The sequence below is a fragment of the Brachionichthys hirsutus genome, chromosome 11, assembly GCF_040956055.1.
Source record: "Brachionichthys hirsutus isolate HB-005 chromosome 11, CSIRO-AGI_Bhir_v1, whole genome shotgun sequence".
Classification (NCBI taxonomy): domain Eukaryota; kingdom Metazoa; phylum Chordata; class Actinopteri; order Lophiiformes; family Brachionichthyidae; genus Brachionichthys; species Brachionichthys hirsutus.
This window is the reverse complement of record NC_090907.1, coordinates 2,902,117-2,927,359: the sequence shown is the minus strand read 5'-3', so window position 1 is coordinate 2,927,359 and position 25,243 is coordinate 2,902,117. Positions and strand designations below refer to the sequence as shown.

Here is a 25,243-nt window from a genome sequence, read left to right as displayed (position 1 = left end):
CAGGTAGTTGGCTGGAGAAGGCATCTCCACCTTTATTGGTCCAGTGGTCCTTGTTCCATGGTTCCTGGGCTGCTCATTCGACGGTAGACATACAGGCACATTGGTGCGTGGTTTGTGTGTTATCCTAAGTTTATCTCTAGCGGCGATGGTTTCAGAAGTGCCATGTTCATTCAACCCATACTGCTTTTCCTTGCGCTTCAGCAGGTACTGAGGGACTTCCCCAAAACCCCTTATCTTAGGGTCTATAGCCTTATTTGCAAGTGTTGGCTTTGCTGTTACCAGCACCTGTTCTTCGGCTGCCTTCAAAAAGTTTTTCTTTTTGTGAATTATCAGAGGTGTGATCTCTGTATGCTTGGGAACAGGTGGTTTCCTGATGGCAAGAGGGTCAAACACTCTTGAATACGATGCCACCTCAGGCAACTTAAACTCCTTTGAGTGTTTCCTCAGGTAGTTGGCTGGAGAAGGCATCTCCACCTTTATTGGTCCAGTGGTCCTTGTTCCATGGTTCCTGGGCTGCTCATTCGACGGTAGACACACAGGCACATTGGTGCATGGTTTGTGTGTTATCCTAAGTTTATCTCTAGCGGCGATGGTTTCAGAAGTGCCATGTTCATTCAACCCATACTGCTTTTCCTTGCGCTTAAGCAGGTACTGAGGGACTTCCCCAAAACCCCCTATCTTAAGGTCTATAGCTGTATTTGCAGGTGTCTGCTTTACTGTTACAAACGCCTGTTCTCGGGCTGCCTTCACAAAGTTCTTCTTTTTGTGAATTATAGGTGTGATCTCTGTACGCTTGGGAACAGGTGGTTTCCTGATGGCAAGAGGGTCAAACACTCTTGAATACGATGCCACCTTAGGCAACTTGAACTCCTTTGAGTGTTTCTTCAGGTAGTTGGCTGGAGAGGGTTTCTCTCCCTTTGATGGTCCCACCGTCCTCATTTCACATTTTTTCGACAGACAGACAGTGTTGGGAACACATGGTTTCACCTGAGGTGAAGACAATGCTACCTCAGGTAACTTGCACTCCCCGTGCGTTTGTGGGCTTGTGTTCGTCAGCATTTCCTCACTTGCAGAAAAGGCAGGGTCCATCTATGCTTTTAATATTTCCAGTTGTCAACATGCGCTAATATAAGGAATGGTGTCCTGCAAAGATCAAAGAATCAAAGCGTCTTTAATCACACTTGAAAGCATGTGGAATGCAATTTTCTGTTGATGCATGCAGTATCCTCACAGGTAAAGTTGGCTTTGATGTTCCTCCCAAAGCACCTGTGTGGCTTTGTTCATTTGAATCTGTAAATGGGGTTTTCAATGTTAAAACGCTTTTCTGGATCTGATCCGGATGACATCTGGTGGTAAGATTGAGGCCCCCACCCTACATGACTGTGTCAAATTCCATAAACATCAGTCAATAAGCAACCGAGATATTGCGGAATACATTTTGAAGCTCCATTGACCGCAATGTTAGTGAAAGTTTCAAACTGCTCCATAATCCAGGATCTCTTCTGGATCATCACCAAAATTGTATCACCTGTTCCTGGTAACATGCCCAACATTTCCTGAAAATGTCATCAAGTTCCATCCAGAACTTTGAGTTATCTTGCTAACGGACAGATGGACAAATGACCACCTCGGCGGAGGTAAAAGAAAAAAAAAAGTTCTCTCATTGACTAAATAAAAGTAGGGCTGCATTTCAAAATAAGAGAAAATAAATAAAATTTATCTAGGCGTAAGGGGCTATTGCCTTTGCAACGCAGACGACAAGTTGACGAGCGCAGCGAGTCAACCCTCGGCATCCAACTTTGCCATGCTGTTGAGGACGACCAACACACTCACGCACACACACACCGACACTCAACAGCACACACACACACCCCAACACTAAACAACACACACGCACACACACAGAGATCCTCAAACACGAGTTGACGAGCGCAGCGAGTCAACCGTGTTTGTAACCATCGGGCGACCAACGCACCCACACCCACACACACGACACTCAACAGCACACACACACTCACCCTGACACTAAACAACCCTTACTTTTGCTGTGCGAGCTAAATTTATTCATCTTCAACTGTACATATATTTTAGACTTATATATACACGAATGCGCCATCTAGCGGAAAATAAAAGTAAAACATCCTAATATGTAATTACAGATTCAATATGTTGGTTTCAGGGCAAATAAAATAAAACAGAATAAAAAAAAATAGAAAGGAAAATACGGGAACACATAATTCATACTTTGAATAGATCTTACAGTGTATTGAAAATCAGAGATGGGGTGTTAATATTTTCCTTAAATTCACTTTGAAAAACTATCAAAGGGGGGGACTGTCCTGGTTTCCTCTGGTTGGCTGAGAGCATAGCGACGTCACTAAACGCGTTTTACGTCGCCGACGCAACCGTCAGCAGGAAGTGTAGTTTTTTTCTTTTCAGCAGTAAGTGTAGTACAGAGGAAGCTTTCACTGCGCTCATCGCTGGGGGCCATATTGCATGACGCAAACTACATTACCCAGCTTCCCCTTGGCGCAAACAAATGTCGACGTGTATTTATTAAAAAACCCGGAAACAATTCATCCGCAAAGTGAGCCTTCTGACGACGCGTTGTGGAATTTTACGTGACGACCAATTATTGTGTTGATCATGTCGGGAGAAATGTCAATGATCGGTAAGCTACGTGAGCTATCTGTCTCCGTTAATTAACCGGTGAATGCTAACACGCGAGCTAGCCTGTCTGTAATGCGCGTGTTGTTACCGTGCCGCAGGCTCCGTGATCCTCGCCCTGTTCCTGGCTGGCTACCTGGGGCAGCAGTACCTCCCGCCTCCCGTACCGAAGGTGATCGGCCTGGATTTAGGCACCACCTTCTGCTCCGTCGGTGTCTTCCACGCAGGCAGCGGGGAAGTGGAAGTCATCGCAGACGAAGAGGGGAGGCTGAGCATCCCCAGCGCCGTCTCGTTCACCGCCACCGCCGTCCTGGCCGGGCACGAAGCCGTGGATCTGGCGGACGGCGACCCGCAGAACACCGTCTACGACGCCAAGAGGTTCATCGGGAAGGTCTTCGAGCCGGAAGTCCTCGAGCAGGAGAGCGCCCGGTACCCGTTCAAGGTGAATGTGCTACCAGATACGTACATGCATGTAAATATTCTACTTCTGTGAGCACAGTGTTACACGTTATGTGTACATTATGTGTACATGTATATGTAAGAGCACATGATGATGATTTTAAAACCCTTCCTTCTCTCATCGCTTCGTCCTCCGCTCTTTTCCCCGTCTTCCAGGTTATCAACAATAACGGGAGCGCGGAGTTCCTTGTCTTCTCCAACCGTTCCTTCTCTGTGAGCCCAGAGTTCGTGGGATCCAGGCTGCTGCTGAAGATGAGGAAGATGGCGGAACGGCGTCTGGGTGTGCCGATACACAGAGCTGTCATCTCCGTACCAGCGGAGTTTGACGAGAGGCAGAGGAACTACACCGTCAGGGCGGCAGAACTCGCCGGTATAGGCTCCTCCTCTTTACATATTTTGCCCCTCCGGACCGTCTTTGGATGATTAAGGTAAATGTTCCCTTTCGCTCGCCTCGCAGGCCTGGAGATCCTGCGCGTGATCAATGAGCCCACGGCTGCAGCCATGGCCTACGGCCTTCACAAGGCCGACGTGCTCAATGTGCTGGTGGTGGACCTCGGCGGAGGAACCTTGGACGTCTCTCTGCTCAACAAACAGGGAGGCATGTTCCTCACCAGGGCCATGGCAGGTAATGAGCTCCGCTGCGCCCTGGAAGGAGAGACGGGACGCGACGCAACCGCCTCCAGTATCTGTTTTTAAAGCTAAAAGAAGCAGCGGCCAAATCTAAAGTCGATGTCTGTCTGTGTTTTTTATCCAGGGAATAACAAGCTGGGAGGTCAAGACTTCAGCCAGAGATTGCTCCAGTACGCCACGGAGCGCGCCCGGCAGGAATTCGGAATCGCACCCACGCTCAAAGAGGACATCCACCGACTCCGACAGGTTGTGGAAGCCGCGAAGCTCAACCTCACCCTCCAAGCCAGCGTCGCAATCAAAGTTCCCCTGCGTCTCCATGACGACGACGGCGCCGAACCTCCAGAAGGCGGCGCTCCGGCTCCCGCTCCGGTTCAGCTCGAGGCCGTGATCACCCGCGAGCTGTTTGAGCAGCTCAACGAGGACCTGTTCCAGAAGATCCTGGCTCCCATCGAGACGGTGCTAGCGGAGGGTCACCTGGACAAGCGGGACGTGGATGAGATCGTCCTGGTCGGCGGGTCCACCAGGATACCCCGGATCAGGACGCTGATCAGCGAGTACTTTGGGAAGGAGCCCAACACGTCTGTAGACCCCGACCTGGCGGTGGTTACAGGCGTGGCCATTCAAGCCGGCATCGTGGGCGGCTCCTGGCCTTTACAAGTGAGCGCTATAGAGATTCCAAACAGACACCTACGAAAGACGAACTTCAACTAATCGTTACACACGATTAGAAAAAGATACAAATATCTCGCTACTGATTCCGAGTAGTTTTAATGCTTCTCTTGATTAATTAAAAAACAATCTGCCGCAGCGAGGTGAACGATCATCAGCTCAACTTTCGCTTTGTCATGTGTGGGAAAACGAGTGATGTGATTTTTGCAATGTGCCAACATTCCTGTTTTGATGCAGAGTAAGAAGAACCAAACCCACAATTTGTCGCCTCAGCAGAAATAAGAAGAGAAACTCGTGAAATATGAAGGAGGAGCCTATCAAAGAGGGACGCTTATTCACGGTAGACGCTCCAATGATGTTCCGTTCAGGGAACAGCAACTCTTAACTTGAAGACTTGCCAGCACACGTCAAGATATTTATTTATTTATGCCCATGAACTGTCCCGATGTGTGCATTTAATGTCCTTCTCTACACATTCTGCTTTGTTTTGCTGCTGTTTCCTTTGAAGTGAAGCGCGGTTCAGACTGAAGGCCTGCTGCAGGGCGCCGTGAGGACTCGGTTAACATGAAGCGCATGTTGGGAGAAGCCTTAATGTTTCTGCAGCGCTCTAAAACGTAAAATCAATGGCATCGCCTCAGCCTTTTGTGTGACACGGACTGCATTATTGAACTTTGAGAATTTCCAGTTTGGTTTTCCAGGAAAGTACGACAGCCTACTTTAACCGCAAAGAAGGTCGGCTGGTCGTCCCGCAGGAAAACCGAAGCGTTGCTTAATGGTGCCGTTAGTGTTTTAAAAAGTGTTGAAGTACAAAGGAAATCCCTTTTCGATGTATTTGTATATACAGTATTAAAAAAGAAATTCAACGTAGCACCAAATGCACCTACCTACATTCCCTTCACACCTTGTTTTTTAGTTCCAGATGTTTTTCAGAAGTTGTTTTGGGAAAAGACGATGAGAATGCAAATGTAACTATCTCCTCGGGATGATGTAATACAACCTGGGGGCAAATTTAAGGCTGCTTGTTCGCCTTCAGGGACTATTAAAAACCAACCACGAGACTTTTGCTGTCCATGAGTCCAAGAAGCGAAACGGTTCCTTTTCCGCCAAATATAATTCAGATTTCAACATTTTCTTATTTGAGAAATCCACCTGTGTCTTTTATCCATTCACACCCTCGTAGGCGGACCCACATTCATAAAGATAGAATTCTTGTAATTACAAATAAATAAATAAATACTGCATTTACTTCCGAGGCACGGTAATTAACGAAAACACAGAAAGCAATCTGGACCCTGTGATGCCCCTTATGATTCATGCAGCGCCTCTTCAGTTAGCTTCAAGCTTTATTTTCATATTTCACTTCATTTGCTTTACAGCAATCAGTTTTACACCCTAAGCATCGTGTAAATCAGCACTGATACAGATTTAACGTGTTCAAATTGGGGGGGGGGGCATTGCTACTCATTCAGCAGTTTCACGTCACATTCTTCAAACAAATCCCGTTTGGCCGAAGCATCTCGCTTCGACATAGCACTGCACACAAGGTAAAAAAAAATATGTAGCCGGACAGAACAAAAACCCACAAAACATCATAGTCATCGCGAAAAAGAAAATCCAAACACAATCACAGTAACCATAAAAAGACAGCATGAACGTTCACCCTCTAAACCAGCTCCGCCGGTCCTCCTGGGAGCACAGCTCACTATGATCAGTGCACTGGTTTCCATCGATCAGCGAGGAGAGTGGCTTTCACCACCGATCAAAAGAATTATCTTACAAACGACGCCGGAATATTTCACTCAGAGAAGGCAGGATGTCTGTAAACAGCTTGTTGGTGGGTTTTTTTTTTTTCCCGGTAATAAATATTAAAATGAGCAATATGATGAACAGCAGCACACTGGAGTGCTGCCAGAAGGCAAGGAGCATGGCGAGCTATTCGCGTTTAGTCTCATGCTGCAATAAAGAGGATTTTCTGTACAGTGGTAAAAAAAAAGAAAAACCACTTTGGAAAATTCACTTAAAATAAGAACCTGGAAGCGAATCTTTAAAAGAAGCAGGCATTTGTAACTCAGAGCGGCCTCTCGGACCGATGCGTTTGGCGAGTTCTGTTGATCAAAAGTGCATGTAGTCCTATGTGATATACAGTATCTCTGACAAGCAACAAAAAAACAATATTAACAGAATATTCACAAAGCAACTGGGAGGATGTTTTCTACGTCAGATGCAGAAGTCCGTCAGCTAAATCAGTAGGACAGGAGGACTGACACAGGAACGTTGTGAAACCGGATTCACACTGGCTGATCCCGATCAATGGCTGATGCCCTGATTGGTGTAGTAGTTGTAGCCGTCGTCTCCGTACAACTCCTCAGCACTGCCAACTCCATTCCCCACCTCTAGAGGGAGCCAAATAATTAAAAACAAAGTCAGTGTTCTCGGTGATGGCGTTCCGCAATCATCACTTTCACAAGAGGACACACAAAAAAAAAAAACCAAGCTGCTAAAAGCTAAATGAATGGGAAACAAACAGCTGGCTTTGATGAGACTTACCTTTGCTCCCCCAGTACTAGAGGCCGTCTACACAGACTGGGGGGGGGGGCCCTATAAGATGTTGACTCCAGTGGGAGGACTACAGGGGAGGTTTGGTACACAAAGGGTTGGATGGATGATGGAGGGATGAATGGATGTAGGAGAAGGAGGGCAGAGGATCTGGAGAAATGGCAGATCACGAGGGATGCAACGGATGCATGGAATAAAAGAGGAAGTCACGCCGGTGGTAGCATGGACAGAGGGTGGCGCACATCACACAGGCCGCTACTGGGGTTGACCTTCAATGTGGAAGAGAGGAAGAGGAGGAGCGAGAGCATTCACAGGCATTCAGACAGATGCATGCTGGGGATGCGGTGACATGCTAGTTCGGCGCCTTGACACTCAGAATTCCCATCTTTACCCTAAAAGGGTCCAGAATTATTTTTGTAACTAAAAATCAAGCGTGAAGAGAGGAATTTGTTTCAGAGGCCAAACAAACAACCAACAGATCACAGAATGAGGGTCTCACCAGAGAAGATGAGCTTCTCCTTCATCACGTTGAGGTCTCTGCTGGACCTCGTGACGGCGGCGCTCAGCATGATCTGTTCCGGGTTGTAGCTGCGCATCCCGCTCATCCGATATCTGCGGGGTCAGAGAGGATTCCTTAGAAGACAGCTATACCGAAATATGTGCTATTCTGCAGATAAGACTATTTAGAATGAACAAAGAACAAAAACGTTTTATTTTTGCCGTCCTGTTATGCATAATATTTAATAAGTGAAGAACATTTTACTAGATTCTGTGTTCATCTAACCAGTGTTGGTCAATTATGCAGAAAATGACTGATTCAGATCAATTGGATATTTTTGTATCGGAGGAATTTAGTTCCTTCACATTAAAATTCCATTTTAGCTTCAACCCCCCCCCCCCCCAAAAAAAAAAACTTGCATTAATTACAGATTTCTACTAATGTAACAGGACAGCATTAATCACAATGAAGTCTGAGTAATGCACAGGAGGCTTTAAAACTCAAACTTTAAGGTCATCAGCATTGATAAAGGCTAACGCTGAAGCACTTCCCTTAATGAACGCAGGCCTGCAGTCTGGCTCAACGTCATTCGGTTGTATTACTGGGATAATAAATTTAAAATCTCTTTAATGCGTCATGGGAGGACAGCATTCATTTGTCTTGGCCCACGCGAACGAAGACGGGAGCTGTGACTTTGAGGGAAGTGGCAGCAGCGCGGTCCGACGGATTCGGGTGAGACAGAGAAGGAATAAAGAAAGAGTCTGAAATGATGTGAAGAGGAGAAGAACAGATCCAACCGACGGACGAGGGGGGATAACGAGAGCAAGAGACTGCAATGGAGGGAAAGGAGAGAAGAGTTCGGGCCAGAAGAGGTGACCCAGTTACCTGATCATGTGATAGCTGAGAGAAGATGCCAGAATGCAGCAGAGGAGGACAAGAGCATGCAGAGGAGAGAGAGAACGAGGAAGAGGACAAGAGAGGTCAGTTTAGCTTCAGGGTCGCTCGGAGCCAACAACCAAACAGCAGCTTCCGCCATCCCATAGACAGCAGCAGGACTTCTCCTCTCTGGAGTTACCACGGAAACAAACGACCACAGTCGCCAACAGAAGACAAGAAATACTGGCTGAACTTTTTTTTTTAACATATTTTCTGTAGCTCATTCAAAATGCATCTTCTCTGTCATCCCCATCATAAAATCAATCGATCAAATCATCAATAAAGTGATTAAAACACAAGAAACTGCAGAATTACACACAAGCTGCCATTTAAAGACGTTCTTCAGAGCGGGACGTGTGTGTGTGTGTGTGTGTTTAATGCTAAATGACTTGTGTTTGGTGTGACTGAACGACAGGAGAAAACAGAGATGATAACTTTGCGATCGATTCGCTGCATCGGATCAACGGCTGCACTTACTTCTGGAAAATGATTATTCCGATGACGACAGCGAAGGAGACGACGTCTGCAGAAACCCACATCAGGCGGTATTCATTTGGTCTCTGCAAACACACACACACACACACATTATGAAGGGTTTGGGTTTCCCCTCAGTGGAGGCCTCCACCACCGGGTGGCGCTATCCATCAGCGAGACAATCCAGAGGAGCAGCAGCCTGTCTGAAATCCAGGTTGTGGTTCTGCTGGAGCCTAGCTGACTATGGGCAAGAGGCGGGGCTACACCCAGGATGAGCCGCCAGCTCATCACATGGACAAACAATTACACACACACACACACACACACACCCAACCTACAGACAAGTTAGTGTAGCCAATTCACCTAAATTGCATGTTTTTGGTGGTGCGAGGAACCCGGTATCTTCTTAAAGGCAACTGCGCCACCCACTGCGCCACCATGCTGCCCCCCCGACACAAACTGTTTCAAACAATATTAATATACTTTGCTAGGATTTTTATTTTTCTAAACTTCCGCCAATGAGAGTCGGAGTTTATGATTGTTGTTGTTTGTTGTGGGTTCTCATCTCGTCATGCACGGGAGCATGAGGAGATGAGAACCCGCCCAAACAGACCTTGTCCAGGGCCTAAATATACTGAAGAGCGTCTTACGGAAGGATTAACTCGATTTAAATGAACTAACAGCAGCCTGACCCACAGCAGGCATCAGGGTGGCGATGAGAGTCGAAGATGAAGATGATGATGATGATGATGAGTGTCTTTGGACAGTGCTGGAATCTCCGTTGAGTGTCAAAAATGAGAGGACAGTGTTCAGCGCAGGAAATAAACAGACGAGACGAGCTCGGTTCGTAGCTGCTCCCTTAATAATATTATTACAGAGAAGATGAAGCTGAAGCCGAGGGGGAAAGGTTCTCATTTCAGATTGGCAGTTATTAAACCTGGGATTACTTTATGAAACCGGTTTTCTTTATATGAGAAAAGGAAAGAAATGTATTCAAACTTTGTTCTAGAATTAAACTCGGGCTTCATTGCCAAGTGTCAGGTGAGCGCTGTAATGCAGGGAAGAAGACGAACCGTCCTCACCATGAGCCAGACGGGGTAAGGCACCTTACTGAGGACATGCGGGGCCTCGGAGGAGACCGAAGACACGCCGCTGCACCACAGCACCGAGTACAGCCAGGGCTCGTTGACGGTGTAAAGGGTGAGCTCGATGCTGCTCTGGGAGAGGTTTCTGAAAGCAGTCACACGCTCAGAATGCAAACCTCTGTGTGTTACGGTGCCCGATCTGATAACGCACGAGGATCGCGTGAAGCGTTTCTACCCGATTTCCTGCGCGCTGGCCTCGTTGTATCTGAGCAGCAGCCGGCTGACGCCGTCCTGATGGAGGCTTTCAGGACTCCGCTTGTCCACGGAGGTCTGGATCAGACCGGGCGCCAGCCGTCTCACCTGAGCCCTCTGGTCATCAGGAGTCCACATCACCTGCACCACAAGGATCCTTTTACTCATGACCCCGGTTACACCCGCATTAAAACCCGATCTGGATGAAGGGAATCTTATCCGGGTGAGGAAACACACATGGTGCAAATGCATCACGTTGGAATGCAAAGGCAAGTCTGGCTTCCGTCACAGTCCGTATCCACGCTTCACATTTATGCCGTTTGAACCCAGATATAAAATAATAGATTGTTCTCTATTTGACAGCATCACATTCGCATGGTCAGAAGCTCTTTCTATACTTGCCAGGCTCTGAGGGACACCAGATTGCTGCACAGCCTGCAGCGTATCATTAATCCAGCTGCGGTAGCAGGGGTGCTCCAGAGGAGGCCTGGTCAGCCTGAACACCACAGTGACGTTGTGATAGGACGCCAGCTTCAGAAGCTGCTCCAGGCTGCACACACTCTGGTTGGCGATCAGATCCTTCTCGTGTGTGGACAGGACGCGCGACATCCAAAAGGGGTCATCCTGAAACACAGACGCCAACGGGGGATGAAGATCAAACGAGCTCTCACTGCATGGTGTCGACTTCCCCGCTGCAAGAAATTCAATTGCCTTTGTTTTGCGCATCTGGGGAGAATAATTAATTCACAATAAAGTTGCTTGGGATAAAATAATCCATCCACGTGTTCTTCGGAGTGTTTGGAGAACGCCTACGGGAAATATAAATAGTTTCCTTCCTTTATTGCTTCCCCGCTGCTTCTCCTTTGTCTTCAGTGCCTCATTTTACTGAATAGAAATTAAGCCTTGTAAGTTTAAAGACGATTTGATTTAACCATCAGACTCAAACACTAAAATTTTACGGCCAATATTTTCTTTTACTGCAATTCGTTCTCTTTGAAGTTAAGGTATTCAACAACAACAACAACAACATTTAGAGACAGAAAATAAAGATCGACTCAATTACATAATCTGTGAATAACGACCAAACATGAATTTATCCTCCTCTCATATATGGTGCTGTATAATTATGCATGAACCTATGCAGAGTGGATAATACGGAACCAGAACAGAGCGGTATTTCTACAGGACTCTCGTGGCCTTTCGGTGCCGTGTTTTCATCCTAAAAGGCAAAATAGTCTCACACTTGAAACAAAGGATTATCCTGAAGCGCTGATCGACGCTGATCCAGATACAGGAGAGCATCTCTGACGCATGAATGGATCTCAGTATTCAGATGAAATGAGAAGATGTCACGAACGATCAGAGAAAGAGGGACTCGCGCTGACTGAATGGGTGCACGGCCCTTATCGCACGTCGCTGCACACAACACTGTTAAATACAGATGAAGCGGCCTCGCATCAGCTAGCAGGAAGTACCTTTAGGAACCATCGTCCTGCGTTGAGCTGCTGTAGGTCAGTCCAATTGAAGTGCGATGCGTCGTCCGCCCGCCGGGCCGGGAAAACCTTCCCCACATCCGTGGTCCTCTGCAGCGTGCGGTCGTGCATCAGGAAGGGAACGCCGTCCAAACTAAAAGATCAGAGGGGGAGGTGCCGTTTTTTTTTTTTTTTTACATGCATGTCAGATGTTTTAGAATGCAGAACTTTATACAGTTGTGCAATTTGCCTGATTATTCTTTAATGCCAAAGTGCAGAAGATGCAGGAAAACACATCAGACGAGACTAAAATGTAAGGGAGCGTAGAAGAAAAGTTCTTATTTACTCCGCCCAGTCTGGAGCTCACCTGTCAGCAACCTGAAGCCATCACACACCTGCTTCACCTCCTTAAGGACTGAGCCGCGCACGCGTGTCGCCGATGTGGTTTTAATACACGAAAGGAAATGTGCGGCGCCGAAAGCATACGCACATCCTGCAGCTGCACATGCATGAGCAGACATGCACACCCACCGTCTATCAGAATATAGCCAGTGTGAAATCTATCCTCTGCTCTACCTCCAAGTGTGCCTCTCTGAGAAAGAGGCCCGCCTCCTCCCATTATCGTAATGATGTCATAACCCCCCCCCCCCCCCCCATCTACTTCCTGTTCAAATGATAATATACTGCTCTGGCAATTTATTATGCATGAAAAGCAAATGGATGTTGATGCCATCTTAAAAGGGATCTAGATAAAAGGAGGAGTCAGGATTTTTTTTGGAATGATGCCGGCTTTATTAGAACATTTATATCAATTACACAGAAACTGCTCGATGGGTTTTTGTGCCAACAGTGGAAACATTGAATTTTGAAGTAGATCCAGATAAAGATGTGGATGCAGAATGTTTATCCTCACACAACCCAGACGGCACATAGGTCATACTGGAATATTGATTAGGGTTTAATTGAATTAAAAGGGCGACGCCCTATTGAGCACCTTTCTGGTCTATATAAATGATTTGTTTAACAGACCGTTTGCTTGGATTGCGTGTGAGCGGGCATGTACCTGATGACCACGTCAGCCTCCAGCCCGCTGACGTTCATCTGCAGAGCGCGCTGGAACGACCACAGCGTGTTCTCTGGGGCGAGCTGGAGAGACACACACACACACACACACACACACACACACACACACGCACACACACACAAAGACAAACGTGCTGATGAGGGACACTGCCGTAACGCATCCTTCCTCTGAAGACAGAGGACAACTGTTTAACTTTCAAAGCTTAAGCCACGATCAATCATTTCGAATCATTTATCAGACCCGGTGAATAACGCCCGTGACCGCCAGGATAGGAAAGAGGATTCGATCAATACTCTGCAGCCGTCTGTGAAAGCGAACTCACGTGACCGTTTTTCCTTGCGGGAGTTTCTCACAGCCTCCCGGAGCCACTCCTAATTTTAGATTCCACTGTGAGGATCGATCGCTTTACACAAATACCGCAAGAGGGAGGGTGTGTTTTGATGCCAGTGAGTTATGAATTACCAGAAATCCACTTTGTTTTTCCCTCCAAGTGTTGCACAACACCGAGACCGACGTGGTACCAAGCGCAGAAACCCCTCCTCACACACCGTAAGAGCAAAGACTGAAACACAGAATGTGCTTTTGTGTAAATAAATCAGGCCTCAACAAGGCTTTTTGGAAGCATCCTTTGTCTAAAAAGGCTTTTTGACGGGACACCGGAATCTAACATTTGATCTGCAAAAGGGACGGGGCGATCAAAACAGACGCGTCACAATATACGATCAGCAATTTATGCAATGCTCTTTGGCACCAGGCGCCAAAACGGAACTCGAAAGAAGAAGAAAGAAAAAAAAAAAATCCAGGAGGAAATGTATCCCCGTCACCCCCAGCAGGTTGTGAGAGCTTCAGGCTCCGGGTTCTCATTCGCTTATGTTTGCGGATTATTTTCAGATGACCGACCACAAGGTCATTAAAAGACGAGAATAACCCTGGGACGGGCAGAAGAGGAGAAAATGGAAAAGTGAACAAAAATGAAATAAAGCCGTCCTGTCTGTCGAAAGAGTGTCGCTAACGCAGCTGAGGTCAGGGTGGGGCAGATATCAGGCCGATGGACAGGGAATGCATGTGCAATGCATGCAACACGTCAGCTGTCTCACCATGGGGGCTCCCTGGTGGCCAAAGACATCGGGACGCCGTTTGAGGGCGGACGGGTCCATGATGCAGGGGGAGGTGATGTAAAGGGGCACCACGTAGAGTCCCAGCAACACAGCGAGATACAGCAGGACGATCAGGACCTGGAATGCTGCGAGGAGGACAGACAGTAGCACGACTCCGTCAGTGGAATCCTCAACGGGAAAGGAAATTCAGTAGAGATTGGAATATGGAGGAAGAACGATGGATCATACGACCAGAATGTGGCCAGCAGCAGGTTATTCTAGAAAGACCCCCCCCGTCTCGGGAAAAAGTCCATTTGTGCAGACGTGGATAGATCATGACTTCAATCACGGCGGAAGAATAGCAGGAGGACGTCTGACGTCTCCAAGAGGGCAACAATAATCAAAGTGTAGAAAGCCATTTTGAGACGCACAGCTTCAGGGCGTCTGCAAAGCACGTGTCGAATTTAATTTAACTCCAGCAGGTGGGTTTCGATCAGCTCCAACTGAACATACCCCGTTACGCATGGGTGGAGGGAGGAAACCCTATAAACCCGCGTGCTCTTTGATCTTCTTCTAATTGTTTTTGATTGATTTTTTTTTTTTTGCACTGCTTATTATCTCTGCAAATACTTTCCATACATAGTAGTGAAACAAAACATGTTTCTAGCAAGTACCAACCTGGTAAAAATGAATTTCAGTAAAAAAAAGTAAAAGTTAGTGTGATATTTATTTATTTTTTAAAAATTGTGACATTTCTTTGAATTATTTTGATAATTCGTTTAGTATTTAAAGAGGCGGTTGAACTAAAACATCAGTAGATAGTTTTGATTTGTTCCCAGGAGAACAATTAAATGACAGATTTACATCATCTTGCATTTTTAATTACACGTACTGCCATCTGGCTGTAATTCCTTCAGAGGAGACAGCTTTGGTTCTACTTTACACTCCAGCAGCGCCGAGAAGAAGCAGGATTAGCTGCTTTCCCCCCCAGAAATTGTCCTCCGCTCTGGCAGAACAGTCCAACGTGTCCCGGCTGCAAAACATCACATGAGTCCTGTAGGAATGTCCGTTATCTCCGACACCCACCGGGTGAGGTCCCGGCCTCTGTCGACATCGCCGCTAATCATTTACCTCTTCCTGCGTGTGCGTGGATGTGTGACAGACGGTCATGGCAGGTGAGAGAAAATGCAATTCTGTGCCGCAGAAGCGAACGTACTTGGTTTTTCTGCACGGACGACTTGTCCAGCTACAATCCATGACAGCGCCGTGACCGCAGCAAGAGCCCCGATGTGCAGGAACGGACCGGTGGCCTGGACAGAAGGTGCGAGGCAGAGGAGAGAGGATGAAGGCGGGATTCGGAGAAGAGATGGTAATAAAGAGTTGATATGGAAAGGTAAAGAAATGTGTTTAAAAGGAGGCGAGAACTTTTCAGATCTCTGTGCGCAGGTCAGATTATTGGTGTCCCATTTCTCTCTGCTTGTCGTCCCTTCCATTCTGCACTGATGACATCGCTCGGCACATAGGTGCACGCAAAAAAAAAAAAAGCCACAAGCACTCACTGACCATTTGCATTCATGTCATATGACCACAAATCGTATTTGTATCTGATCTCGTACCACATACGAGAGTGACCCGATTCAGATGTGTGGGATAATGTGAGAATGCAGCCTAACGCATGATCAGAGGTGCCTTCAGGGCTTCCTTCCGTCTCAGTCTGCTGACCTGCAGGGAGACGGGGACGACGTCCCACTCCTGACCCCATGTCTGATTGACAGATATCACCCCGGCAATAGTGGCAAGCAGGGCAGCAGTCACTCCAATCTGTGTGGACAGAAGACGAGAGAAATAGAAAGTCAGGCAGAGAGGCTGTCACTCTGGATAAATGCATACGCCGACCCACGCAGACCCACACAGATCCACACAGACACACACAAGGCACAACAACCCCCACAACAACTCCCGGGCCTTTCCCACCCTGAACCGTGTTTGGTTTGCTGACATCATTTTAGATGAGGTCGTTCACCGGGCTTTCACAACGCTGACGGGACAAAGAGATCCAAACTCAAAAGTTCAGGAGACACACACACACACACACACACACACACACACACACACCTCCTAGTTTTTAAATCACTCATCCACTATCTTCCGTCTGCCCATATCTTATCTATATCACTGTCCATCCATCCATAAATACACAAAACAATACAAATAAGAGACATAAAATAAAACATCGTATTACCTTATGGAGCCAGTGCAAATTCAGCTGTTGCCCAAGTGCAACGTGGCAAAGTGCTAAAACCTGAAAACAAGAAACAACAAAGAGGGACAAGAACAACCTTTAACCACCGAACCTGCAGCCTCACGGACGTGCAGCTGCTCCGCGTCGTCACACCCAAAAGCCGCCGTCACAGTCTACGTCACGGCTTCATTAGGAACAGAGGATATTTCTTAAAGGTCTGACCATTAAAAATGAAATGTAGGTGAAGCCAGCAGCGGTGGTGGCGAGGATGGGTACGGTGCCGTCACTCCACGCCCCCGACCGGCTGTAGAGGAACCTGGAGGGGAAGAGGAGATCAACGGGTTTTCTGAGTGTCAGTGGGAGTTTGACCCGACAGCTGAGCCCTGAAGCACCAATTGCTTCCGAGCCTTAACGGTGACTCCAGCGGTACGGAGCGGCAGCAGCGCCGACGCTCCGGGCCCTTTGTGCATGTACTTAATATAATGCAGATGGACTGGGACGCCCCCCTACCAAAATCAGCAGAACCCACGAGGGCAGGGACGGCATCGCTGCGAGGCCCTTACTAGAAAGCAGGACATTTGTCCGTAGCTAATTCGATTTTTGATAAAACTAGACTGTGGATGTCATTTGAGGAACGGAAAGATGCTCTTTAGAGAGGAAAGAGGAATTGAGGAAAAAAAAAAAAGAGGCGGAGAAAGGAAGGATTTTGAAGGAAAATTTAGTTTTTGGTTTTGCATGAAAACATTGCATAAAACTTAGTTCTGGAATGCTTTTAGTTTCCAAACATGTAAAAGTACCAGAAGTCGATTGATTGCAAATCAGAAATGCCGTGCGACTCATCTCAGTAATGTAATTGTGTAATCTGTGGGCTGCACCCAGATTAATAATAATAATAATAAACGTTATTTATATAGCACTTTTTTTAGACATAAAATTCGCAAAGTGCTTTTACAGATAATAACAAATCATACAAACAAAAAATACATATTAAACAAACATTAATCAATATAAAAAGGGTATTTAAAGACGCGGGGGGCGGGGATTGAAGTGATTATTTAGGGAATCGACAAGATGACAAACGGTGATAGAATTGATTTACCCAGACCTCTGAGCCGACCTTTCTCTCTCTCTCGCTCGTTCGCCCGCTACTCACCAGTTGAACTCGTTGTAGTCGTTGTGCGCCTCCCACCAGAAGTAGAACCAGACCAGCAGCAGGAAGAAGGTGAAGAGGAGGATGAGGGACCACAACAGCTCCCACTGCAAACACACAAACAATCAACGGTGTGAATCCATGACACCTGACAAAATACACACGATTCAAGTCATTAATGAAGCTGCAATAACCAAAAGGGAAAAGAAATTCCACTGCCGTCATGATTTTGTACAAATTGACACAAACACAAAGTCCTATTTTTCTAAGCCTGATCTTCAGTCATTAAAAGTAAACTTTGTTCCAAACTTAATTGCGGCGGGCGTCACTCAACGCAGCTGACCTTTGCAGAGCGTATTCCCTCGTACGCTTCGCTCATTACCGAGGAATTATTTTATTAACTTCACATGCAAGCTGACTAATTACAGTCATTGTCTGTCGTGCACTTTTGTTCTGCGGCACCAAATTAAACCGGCTTCATCCTTTGCCAACCTTTCAAACATCCGCTCTCACAATGCAAAGAAACTTTAGTCGTTGGCTGTAACATCAACTCAAAAGAGCGGAGACAGCATCCAGTCTCTTCTTGCTGGATTCAGTCTGTGGAAGTAGTCAATAAATAGTCTGATTTGTTAATAATGATCTATTTATTTATTCCCCATTTGTGTATAGAAATCTTCAAGCACTTAGTAATTATCCTTCACTGATTCGGCAACGCCTGGAAATCCTTTTTTAATCTGCTGTACAACCATCGGCTCAATAAGAGCTTTTCAGTATGTTCCTACCCTTCAACATCTGCTTTCAGTAAATGTCGTCTTTGCAATCTACTCTTTGGACCTTCATCTGGAGGAATAAAGCCAGTTGACATGAAAAGATCGGCAGGAATTGTACCCGCAACCCGTGACTTCTAAAATTCCTGTACATGGAAGTTTTGATCCGCAACTCAATCCACTGCTGAAAATCCTCCTAAGATGGTGTTTCAAACTCAAGCTTGTTTTCAGAGCTTTCCAAATCAGACCTGGGGTCAGATTTTATGTGGAAATCATGATTCTTAAAATATTAATATCTGGACATAACCAACATCAGTTGTACAAAACAAGGAAAATATACTCCGAAGGAATGCCGATTCGATCCTGTTCCCCCGCCGGTTTTGTGACTATGTAAGAAGGTCCTTTTGCGTCAAACAACAACTGCACCAAATGGTCTTGGCTGTTTTTACAGCAAAGAAAGAACCTTGAAAAGAAAACTTTATCTCTTTATCTTCATTATTTAACTCGCACTGCAGAGTTTGAACCCATGCATATTAACCTGCAGGCAGCTTGAAGGTAAAAAATGGGTAACGGCGGTTTCCGTAGGAGGCAGGCCTGGATTCCCAAGGTCGCTTACGACGAAACACGTGGGAGATCAGGCCTCGTTCCTGAGAGGAGACATTGTTCGCCTCCTTCCCTTTCACTCCCGCACCTCCTCCTGCCCCTTTGATTGTGATGGATGCAACCAGAGACTCCCTGAGGGAGCGGCGGCGGTGTGGCAAAGGAGGTAAAAACACAGAGCGCTCTTTGATCTTCTGAGGTATGATGGCTAAAAAGGAAATGGTATCCTTAAATCACGCAATTCTGGCTCGAATAGAGCAATTGTACATCAATCAATGATTCCTTAGAGGATATTTTATGTTTGCCTGCAGTCCCACTATTTTTTGATTCGACATACAAATAATGAAAGGATAAACAATGCAAATGGCCGTTCCATTTGCATCTGATTCACAACTTAGCCTCGAGTCAAACAGAACAATCACTAGAATTGAAAAATATACTCGTAAAGGCCTTCAAATAGACGACAGCTTGACTCGGCATGACTCGGCATGCTCACATCTAATGTGCCAAAACTGTGGAGAGAAAATATGGCCTTAACTCGACCTGCTGGTAAGCGTAGTACAAACCAACGCAAATATGAAGGGACGTGTGAACAAACGCGAGGTGGAACGGGGATTCCTTTTTCAGCTCGCGTGCAGCAGCCGTCATCGCCTCTTTGATGGCACTTCTTTCCCTGCGAGGCGCACGCAAGAAGCCCCACGGGCCTCCGTCTTCAACACCTCGGTCCCTCGTCACATTCCCGAGCCGATCCAGACGCACGCAAGAAGCCCCACGGGCCTCCGTCTTCAACAACCTCGGTCCCTCGTCACATTCCCGAGCCGATCCAGATAAGTCCCTGCATTTCACACGTCGCTGCTGTCCACTACCAAAGCAAAGCACGGAACAGAGACGCATGTCAAAGCCCGAAATGCTGCAAACTCAACATTTCCTCATGTTTCATGGGTCAACAACCAATGTGACTGCCTAAATAGCAAAAGTCACCTGAGAATTTTTTTTTTTTTTTACATGCTTGATAAGTACTTTTTATTGATAGTGGGTTTTAAAAAAAGACAATTAAAGACGACAGGTGATCATTGAAGTGAAGAAAAAGCATCTTATTGTACGCTGGTATGCAATCTCACCTCTGCTGACCCTTAGATTAACAACTGGCTTACTGGCCCTGATGTGAATGGACACGAATGTTCACGTTCATGAAAACAGACATCCCACAAACTGAAATCATTTCAGGAAAAAACTTCAAAAGAACTGAAGAAACGGGAACGTCTCTGCAGCAAACATGAATAACTGTCACATCTTCCCTGCTATTCTGTGGCGATCACCATCATTCCTGCAGCAAAGTAAGTGTAACCGCTATTCCTAGGCAACAGTGCCGCCTTTGTCCAGTAATATTTGTCCAGTATTTCACAGGCCAGGGCAAATGAAGCTCACAAGATCACCGACAGAAAAACCCCGCACAGCTTGTGAAGTCTACGTTAAACTGATCAAATGGAAACACTTTCAATTATTACTGAGAGGCCAGATCAGCTTGCACCGCGTGACACAAGTCGTCTTTCCTACAAAGAAGCTTGAAAACGGGGGGGTTGCCGTAACGGAGACAAAGAAAGGAGCGAGGTGGCGTGATCCACTTGGATTATGGATGAGCTCACGGTTGTTCTGGTATTCTCACATCTCATGCTTCCGTGATTCGCTCAGGTCCCGGTTTCGTGTATCCGATAGCCGTCCTTGATTGGTTGTTTACTGGGTTCATTAAAGATGCAGCCTTACATAACTTGGTTGTCAATGCTGGGGAGCTTTCTCAAAAAGGAAAACCCTCACAGAGAGAATTAAACAAAGCGTGCGGCAGCTCGGTGCCGTCATCAGGCAACACACGACGACGGCACGGTTTGTCTTCGTTATGTAGAAATAACCGCTTTGGCTGAAACGAATTAAAAGCATATCGTGGGCGGAAACAAATCGCTTCCCGTCTGACAGCAGGCTGTAGAGCGAATGCTTCTTCCACAGAGGGGGGGGGGGGTCACGACAAGCGCAATCCACCACCACCACACAGACAAAATAGAGGATGGACACCGGGAGGAGAGAACGCTGACTCAGCATCGGCCTATCAGCTGGCCTGAAAGACAACCAGCAGGAAACAGAACGACAGTGTCCAGTTTCCTGCAAACAGGAAGGAAAAAAAAAAACAATCCCTGCCACAAAATTCCCGCTCCCGTCCGTTTATACACTTAATATGGGTCAGATGCATATGCATGATTTTATTTTGTGTGCATGTGATGATTGACATTAGTTTATTGTACGTGTCCTTGGATTGTTGTCTGCAGCATGCAGGCATAAATAAATCACACGTCCCAGCGCACACGCTGGTATGTGCTGTGTGTTTGAGTTTGTTGCAGCAACATAGACAGTGTGTCCTTCCAAAATACAGAGTACCGGTAGGCTAGGAAATAAAGGCGAAGGTCACAATGGCAGACCTTGTGCGGGGCATGATGTTAAGAAGATACAAGATATAATTTATCAGGAAAAAGGAGAACTGATGTCAGGCAAGTCTGTTTGCAGGAATACATGTTTTCCCAAAATTATCTACCTGTAGTCTGATTCTGGAACAGAATGAATGCAGCATGAAACGCGTACTAAATCCGCATCTGGAAAAAAAATCATCTAATAGCTAAAATTAATTTAGAAATACTCAAGATTAAAAATGTGCTGAAAGACAAAAAGATGGCAAATGTGGACTGGAATGTAAACTGTGCGAAAGCTCAAGGTTATTGGACGGGGATGAAGCCGGCAAGGACATACTTTTAGTCGAAGATAAATGCTGTAAATGTCATTGTAAATCAATGTTGAGAGAAAACGTGTCGATACCAGGAGGTGCGAGAGTCTCTTCCAGACGGGGAGCTTCCCACAAAGCATCTCGTTATCAGAGCGGTGGAAATGCTTCCATTAATGGGAACAGCGACAAATACTATTTAATTCAGCGTAACATTTTCATTTCATACACAGACACATTCCAAAAATAGACTAAAAAGTAGGGAGAAGACAAAAGTGGTAATCACAGAGGGAGGGGGGGGTACCTCAGAGGACAGCTTGAGCATCCATCATGGAAAATGATCCGAATGAGATAAATGTCATGATCAGGCCGTCGGCACATGTGAAGCAGTGAACGCCAGCAGCATCAGCATCCCTGCTTCCCTAATTAGCGCTGACAATTTAACGCACCTGGCCCTCAAACATGAAAAGGGATCCACCAAATGTATTCTTTTATCTAAAATGGATGTGTGGCAGAGTGCAGAGCTTTTAGGAATTCAAAGCAGAACATTTGGAGGCTACAGGAAGAGGGAAGTGACGGTTTCTTCCTCCGATCCTTCGCTAGTCCTGATCTCGCCTTTTGCATCGTCTTCCTCGTGGATAAAAAAACATTCATCTTCAGCCGTCTTCCCGCTTTATGTTCCATATTGAGAATGCAAGAGTCACGTTCTGTAGGCCAGCTGATGATGCAACTAATGACCATCATGTAAACACGCACTGATTTGCACATTGTTTGTAAAAACTGTTTGTTTTTTTCCCCCCCAATCATTCATAAGACCTCTCTTCCCAGCCACGCTCACCTTAGTGGTGTCATCATGGGAACGCTGATAGCGTTTCCAGCGGCAACCGTAGATCCCGGTGATGCACGATAAACACAGCTGGCGCTCGTAGACCTGGAGGGGTTGGTGCTTCACCATGCTCCTTCAGTCAGCCCCGCCTCCAGAGCGCGAACATCCCACTGACTGCAAAGTATCCTGTAAGGGAAAGAGAAAAAAAATGGTGATTTCAAACTATCGAGAGCAAAAGAAATATTGACGGAATAAATATTTTCCAGATAACACGTAAAGGAACTTTAAATCAAATGGACATGGTGAACCCACCGTCCATTGAACATCAAATTACAGTGACAATGACTACCACAGTGACCACACGTGGGTCAGAAGGCAGTGTGTAGCCCCCCCCCCCCCCATCTTCCTTTTGTGTCAGGTGTGGAACAAAAGCTAGGCAAACAAAAGGCCAACGAGGCTCTATTCTAACGGCGACATTTAAGCACAACACGTCAACGTAGAGAACAAAAAATGGCCGCAGCCCCTCCATGCCCGTCTGCTTTGGGGTGGACCGTGCTGAGATACCAGGGAACCTGAACTCCCCCCCCCCCCCCCGCCCCTTTCAGCAGCTGCTTCTGATTCAGCACCGACACAATCAGCGCCATCAAGAGTAATACTATTAGGGCGATGGTAACTGCCGTCACAAGTTCTCCATAATCCCCGACACAATGGAGCTTTTCTGTCCCAGATGCAAAACACAGATTACGGTTCTGTTCGTGTTACGAAAGCATGAACTCAGAATTATTTATGGACTACAGCTCTGCGGATTAGAGCCAAACAATTGGCTAGAAAGCGCAAACAAATGCACAAACGAAGCACTTTAACTGCTGACCCCCCCCCCCCCCCCCCTTGCCGTTTATCATGAACAGCTGGTCTCATCTGATGCTTTGGAGCATTTAAGGCCGACTACAGTCTTCCTGCTGTAATCAGCCCGTCCCAGGCGTTGGCAGCTGCTGATTAGCATCTACAGCAGAAGCCATATTTGCTCTCATTAGCAGGACTGGTCCAAGAGGAGAGGGCCCGACCCAGGGGGAGAGGGTCGCCAGCCCACCCCAGGGGCGACGATGAGGTCCTCTGATGATAATGGATCCTAGAGTCGTGTATAGTTTTTTTTTGAAGATGAGAAACCTTAAAATAATTTTTCCACTTTTTTTTTTTATCTCCATCCAGCGGGTCACAGGAGCTGCTGGCGTCTATCCCAACTCGCTATAGAAAAAAAGGCAGGGTAGACCTCGGACGAAGAACGTATGGAAATTAAATGATGTGATTAAATCATTTCAAATTAATAAAGTTGAGTCCCTCAGCTTTCGGTTATTAAGATACAACAACTCCGAACAATGAACGAAAGACCGACACGGATCCAGACGCGCGTCTGGGCTTGCAAGCCAAGCCTTCGAGAACACCCCCGTGTGCAGCTGACGCAGCAAATTGGAGCACTCGTCAAAGTAAGAAACCACTTTCTGGACTGTCATGTTGTCACTTGTTGACAAATTATAATATTCCAACTCGTCTCCATGGCGACGGCCTGGTGTTGTTACAGCCAAGCATTTCACGAGGGCTATGCTACAACATGTTCACCTGCTAAAGAGGCCGGCTCTTCAGAGTCGTAAATGCAACACACATCAAACAGCCCTTTAATTCCAACTCTTAGATGCAAGATATTGCTATAATTAGACAGGAGGCTTATCCCGTTGTTTCCCTGTCTCTTCCTGCGTAATCAGCTTCATCCCTCCAGCAGGATCAATCTCGACAGCGGGACTAAAGCGTCGACTGATCCCTTTATCGTATTTCTTTAAGCTCATCAGCAAATTATGGAAAAATTAAACTGCAACGACTTTGTAAAAGCAATAGTAGTGATAAAAAAGAAAGAAAGAAAGAAATGGAATAAATATTTTAAAAAGGAGTACTCTCCAGCATCATATTTTGCCAACACGGATGCGACACTTCGGCCCACAGCGGGAGCAGAGGTGTGATGCGGGACGCGATGTCACGGTGACTCACGCGTCACAGACACAACAACTGAGCCGCGAAAGCTGAAACGACTGAGAACAAAGTTTCACATCCGAGAGGAGAAAATGCCAGGGCTGGGTCTAAACCTCTAATGGCCTTGTCCTCTCATGAAAAAAGGGCACAGTGAGGGACACCGAGAGGAAATGGTTCAGCAGTTTCATGGCAGAAAACGGTGTCGTCTTCCGCCACGAGGGAGCAGCGGGAAACCGTGGGACCAAAGGCCACCGATGAGAACGCAAAGTCAGACTTAAAACAAAACTGTGACGCTTAAATCCACATCGGGCTTGCATTTTAGCAACAATGGAATCTTTGGTGCCCAAACATTCTATAATGCAAAACATATTCATCTGAAATTGGAGTCAAACCTTGCTCCACGTCGTGTAATCGAGTTCGCTTTCTGCAAAAATGTGCTCCAATCTAATCTTCCCCTGCACCTCTAAAGGGATTGCTAGAGATGGGACTGAACCATGTGGCATCAAAAAGACGCCTGCGAGGGAGTCGATTAGTGACACATGGGTGATAAAGCCCATTATAATAAGCTGAGAGCACTTCGTGTTCACTTTAGGGAACACAAAAGGAGTCTGAACCTTTCAGATTAAGCCGTTACCCTGCAAATATTGCTGCCGACCTCCTGAAGCACACGCTACTCGCCTCGGCTTCCGTTTCAGGCGTTCATTAGCCTTGCATCAGCGGCGTGTGCTCACTTGGAGACAAGACTTGAAACCAAAATAGAGTAGAAGATTATAGGAATGAAAACCGTGGGAGTACAAAAGCAACCAGATGGCGATCGGAGAGAGCATTTACCTCCCAGCTTCCGATTGGCCAGAGTAAGAGTCGTAAAAAGAGAAAGGAAAAACACACATTTACTACCCCCCAATGTAGGGCCAATGTGGGATCAATCTTCTTGCACAGTTACTTCATTTGAGGTGCGTTTGGGCCCGCGTGTTGAGGAAGGCGTTCGTGCA

General features: G+C 46.6%; 2 protein-coding genes across 2 annotated transcripts; one reads left to right on the top strand and one right to left on the bottom strand.

The window, feature by feature from the left end:
• The first annotated feature begins 2,646 nt into the window (after positions 1-2,646).
• On the top strand, positions 2,647-5,753 carry hspa13 (heat shock protein 70 family, member 13). The gene is made up of 5 exons (XM_068745130.1): positions 2,647-2,671; positions 2,769-3,109; positions 3,283-3,496; positions 3,584-3,751; positions 3,881-5,753. The coding sequence occupies exons 1-5, from the start codon at positions 2,647-2,649 to the stop codon at positions 4,465-4,467; spliced, it is 1,335 nt and encodes a 444-aa protein (XP_068601231.1). The 3' UTR covers positions 4,468-5,753.
• gdpd5b (glycerophosphodiester phosphodiesterase domain containing 5b) lies at positions 5,751-22,358 on the bottom strand. Its single transcript, XM_068745129.1, has 16 exons — positions 22,242-22,358; positions 17,276-17,379; positions 16,345-16,438; positions 16,123-16,182; positions 15,603-15,701; positions 15,097-15,190; positions 13,881-14,026; positions 12,763-12,845; positions 11,703-11,853; positions 10,630-10,851; positions 10,211-10,368; positions 9,973-10,120; positions 8,894-8,976; positions 8,366-8,380; positions 7,481-7,593; positions 5,751-6,818 (listed from the first exon to the last, which is right to left on the bottom strand). Exons 1-16 carry the CDS (start codon positions 22,356-22,358, stop codon positions 6,733-6,735), a joined length of 1,773 nt encoding a protein of 590 aa, XP_068601230.1. The 3' UTR covers positions 5,751-6,732.
• Between the last annotated feature and the right edge of the window lie 2,885 nt (positions 22,359-25,243).

Bases quoted from the DNA above. Each gene is read 5' to 3' on its own strand.
- hspa13 (XM_068745130.1), top strand. From the start codon at position 2,647: ATGTCGGGAGAAATGTCAATGATCG. The intron at 3,497-3,583 runs GTATAGGCTCCT...CTCGCCTCGCAG, and splicing joins CAGGGCGGCAGAACTCGCCG to GCCTGGAGATCCTGCGCGTG. The intron at 3,752-3,880 runs GTAATGAGCTCC...TTTTTTATCCAG, and splicing joins CCTCACCAGGGCCATGGCAG to GGAATAACAAGCTGGGAGGT.
- gdpd5b (XM_068745129.1), bottom strand. From the start codon at position 22,358: ATGGTGAAGCACCAACCCCTCCAGGTCTACGAGCGCCAGCTGTGTTTA. The intron at 16,183-16,344 runs GTCAGACCTTTA...TCTTGTTTTCAG, and splicing joins CCTACATTTCATTTTTAATG to GTTTTAGCACTTTGCCACGT. The intron at 6,819-7,480 runs GTGAGACCCTCA...GGCTCCCTCTAG, and splicing joins GGAGAAGCTCATCTTCTCTG to AGGTGGGGAATGGAGTTGGC.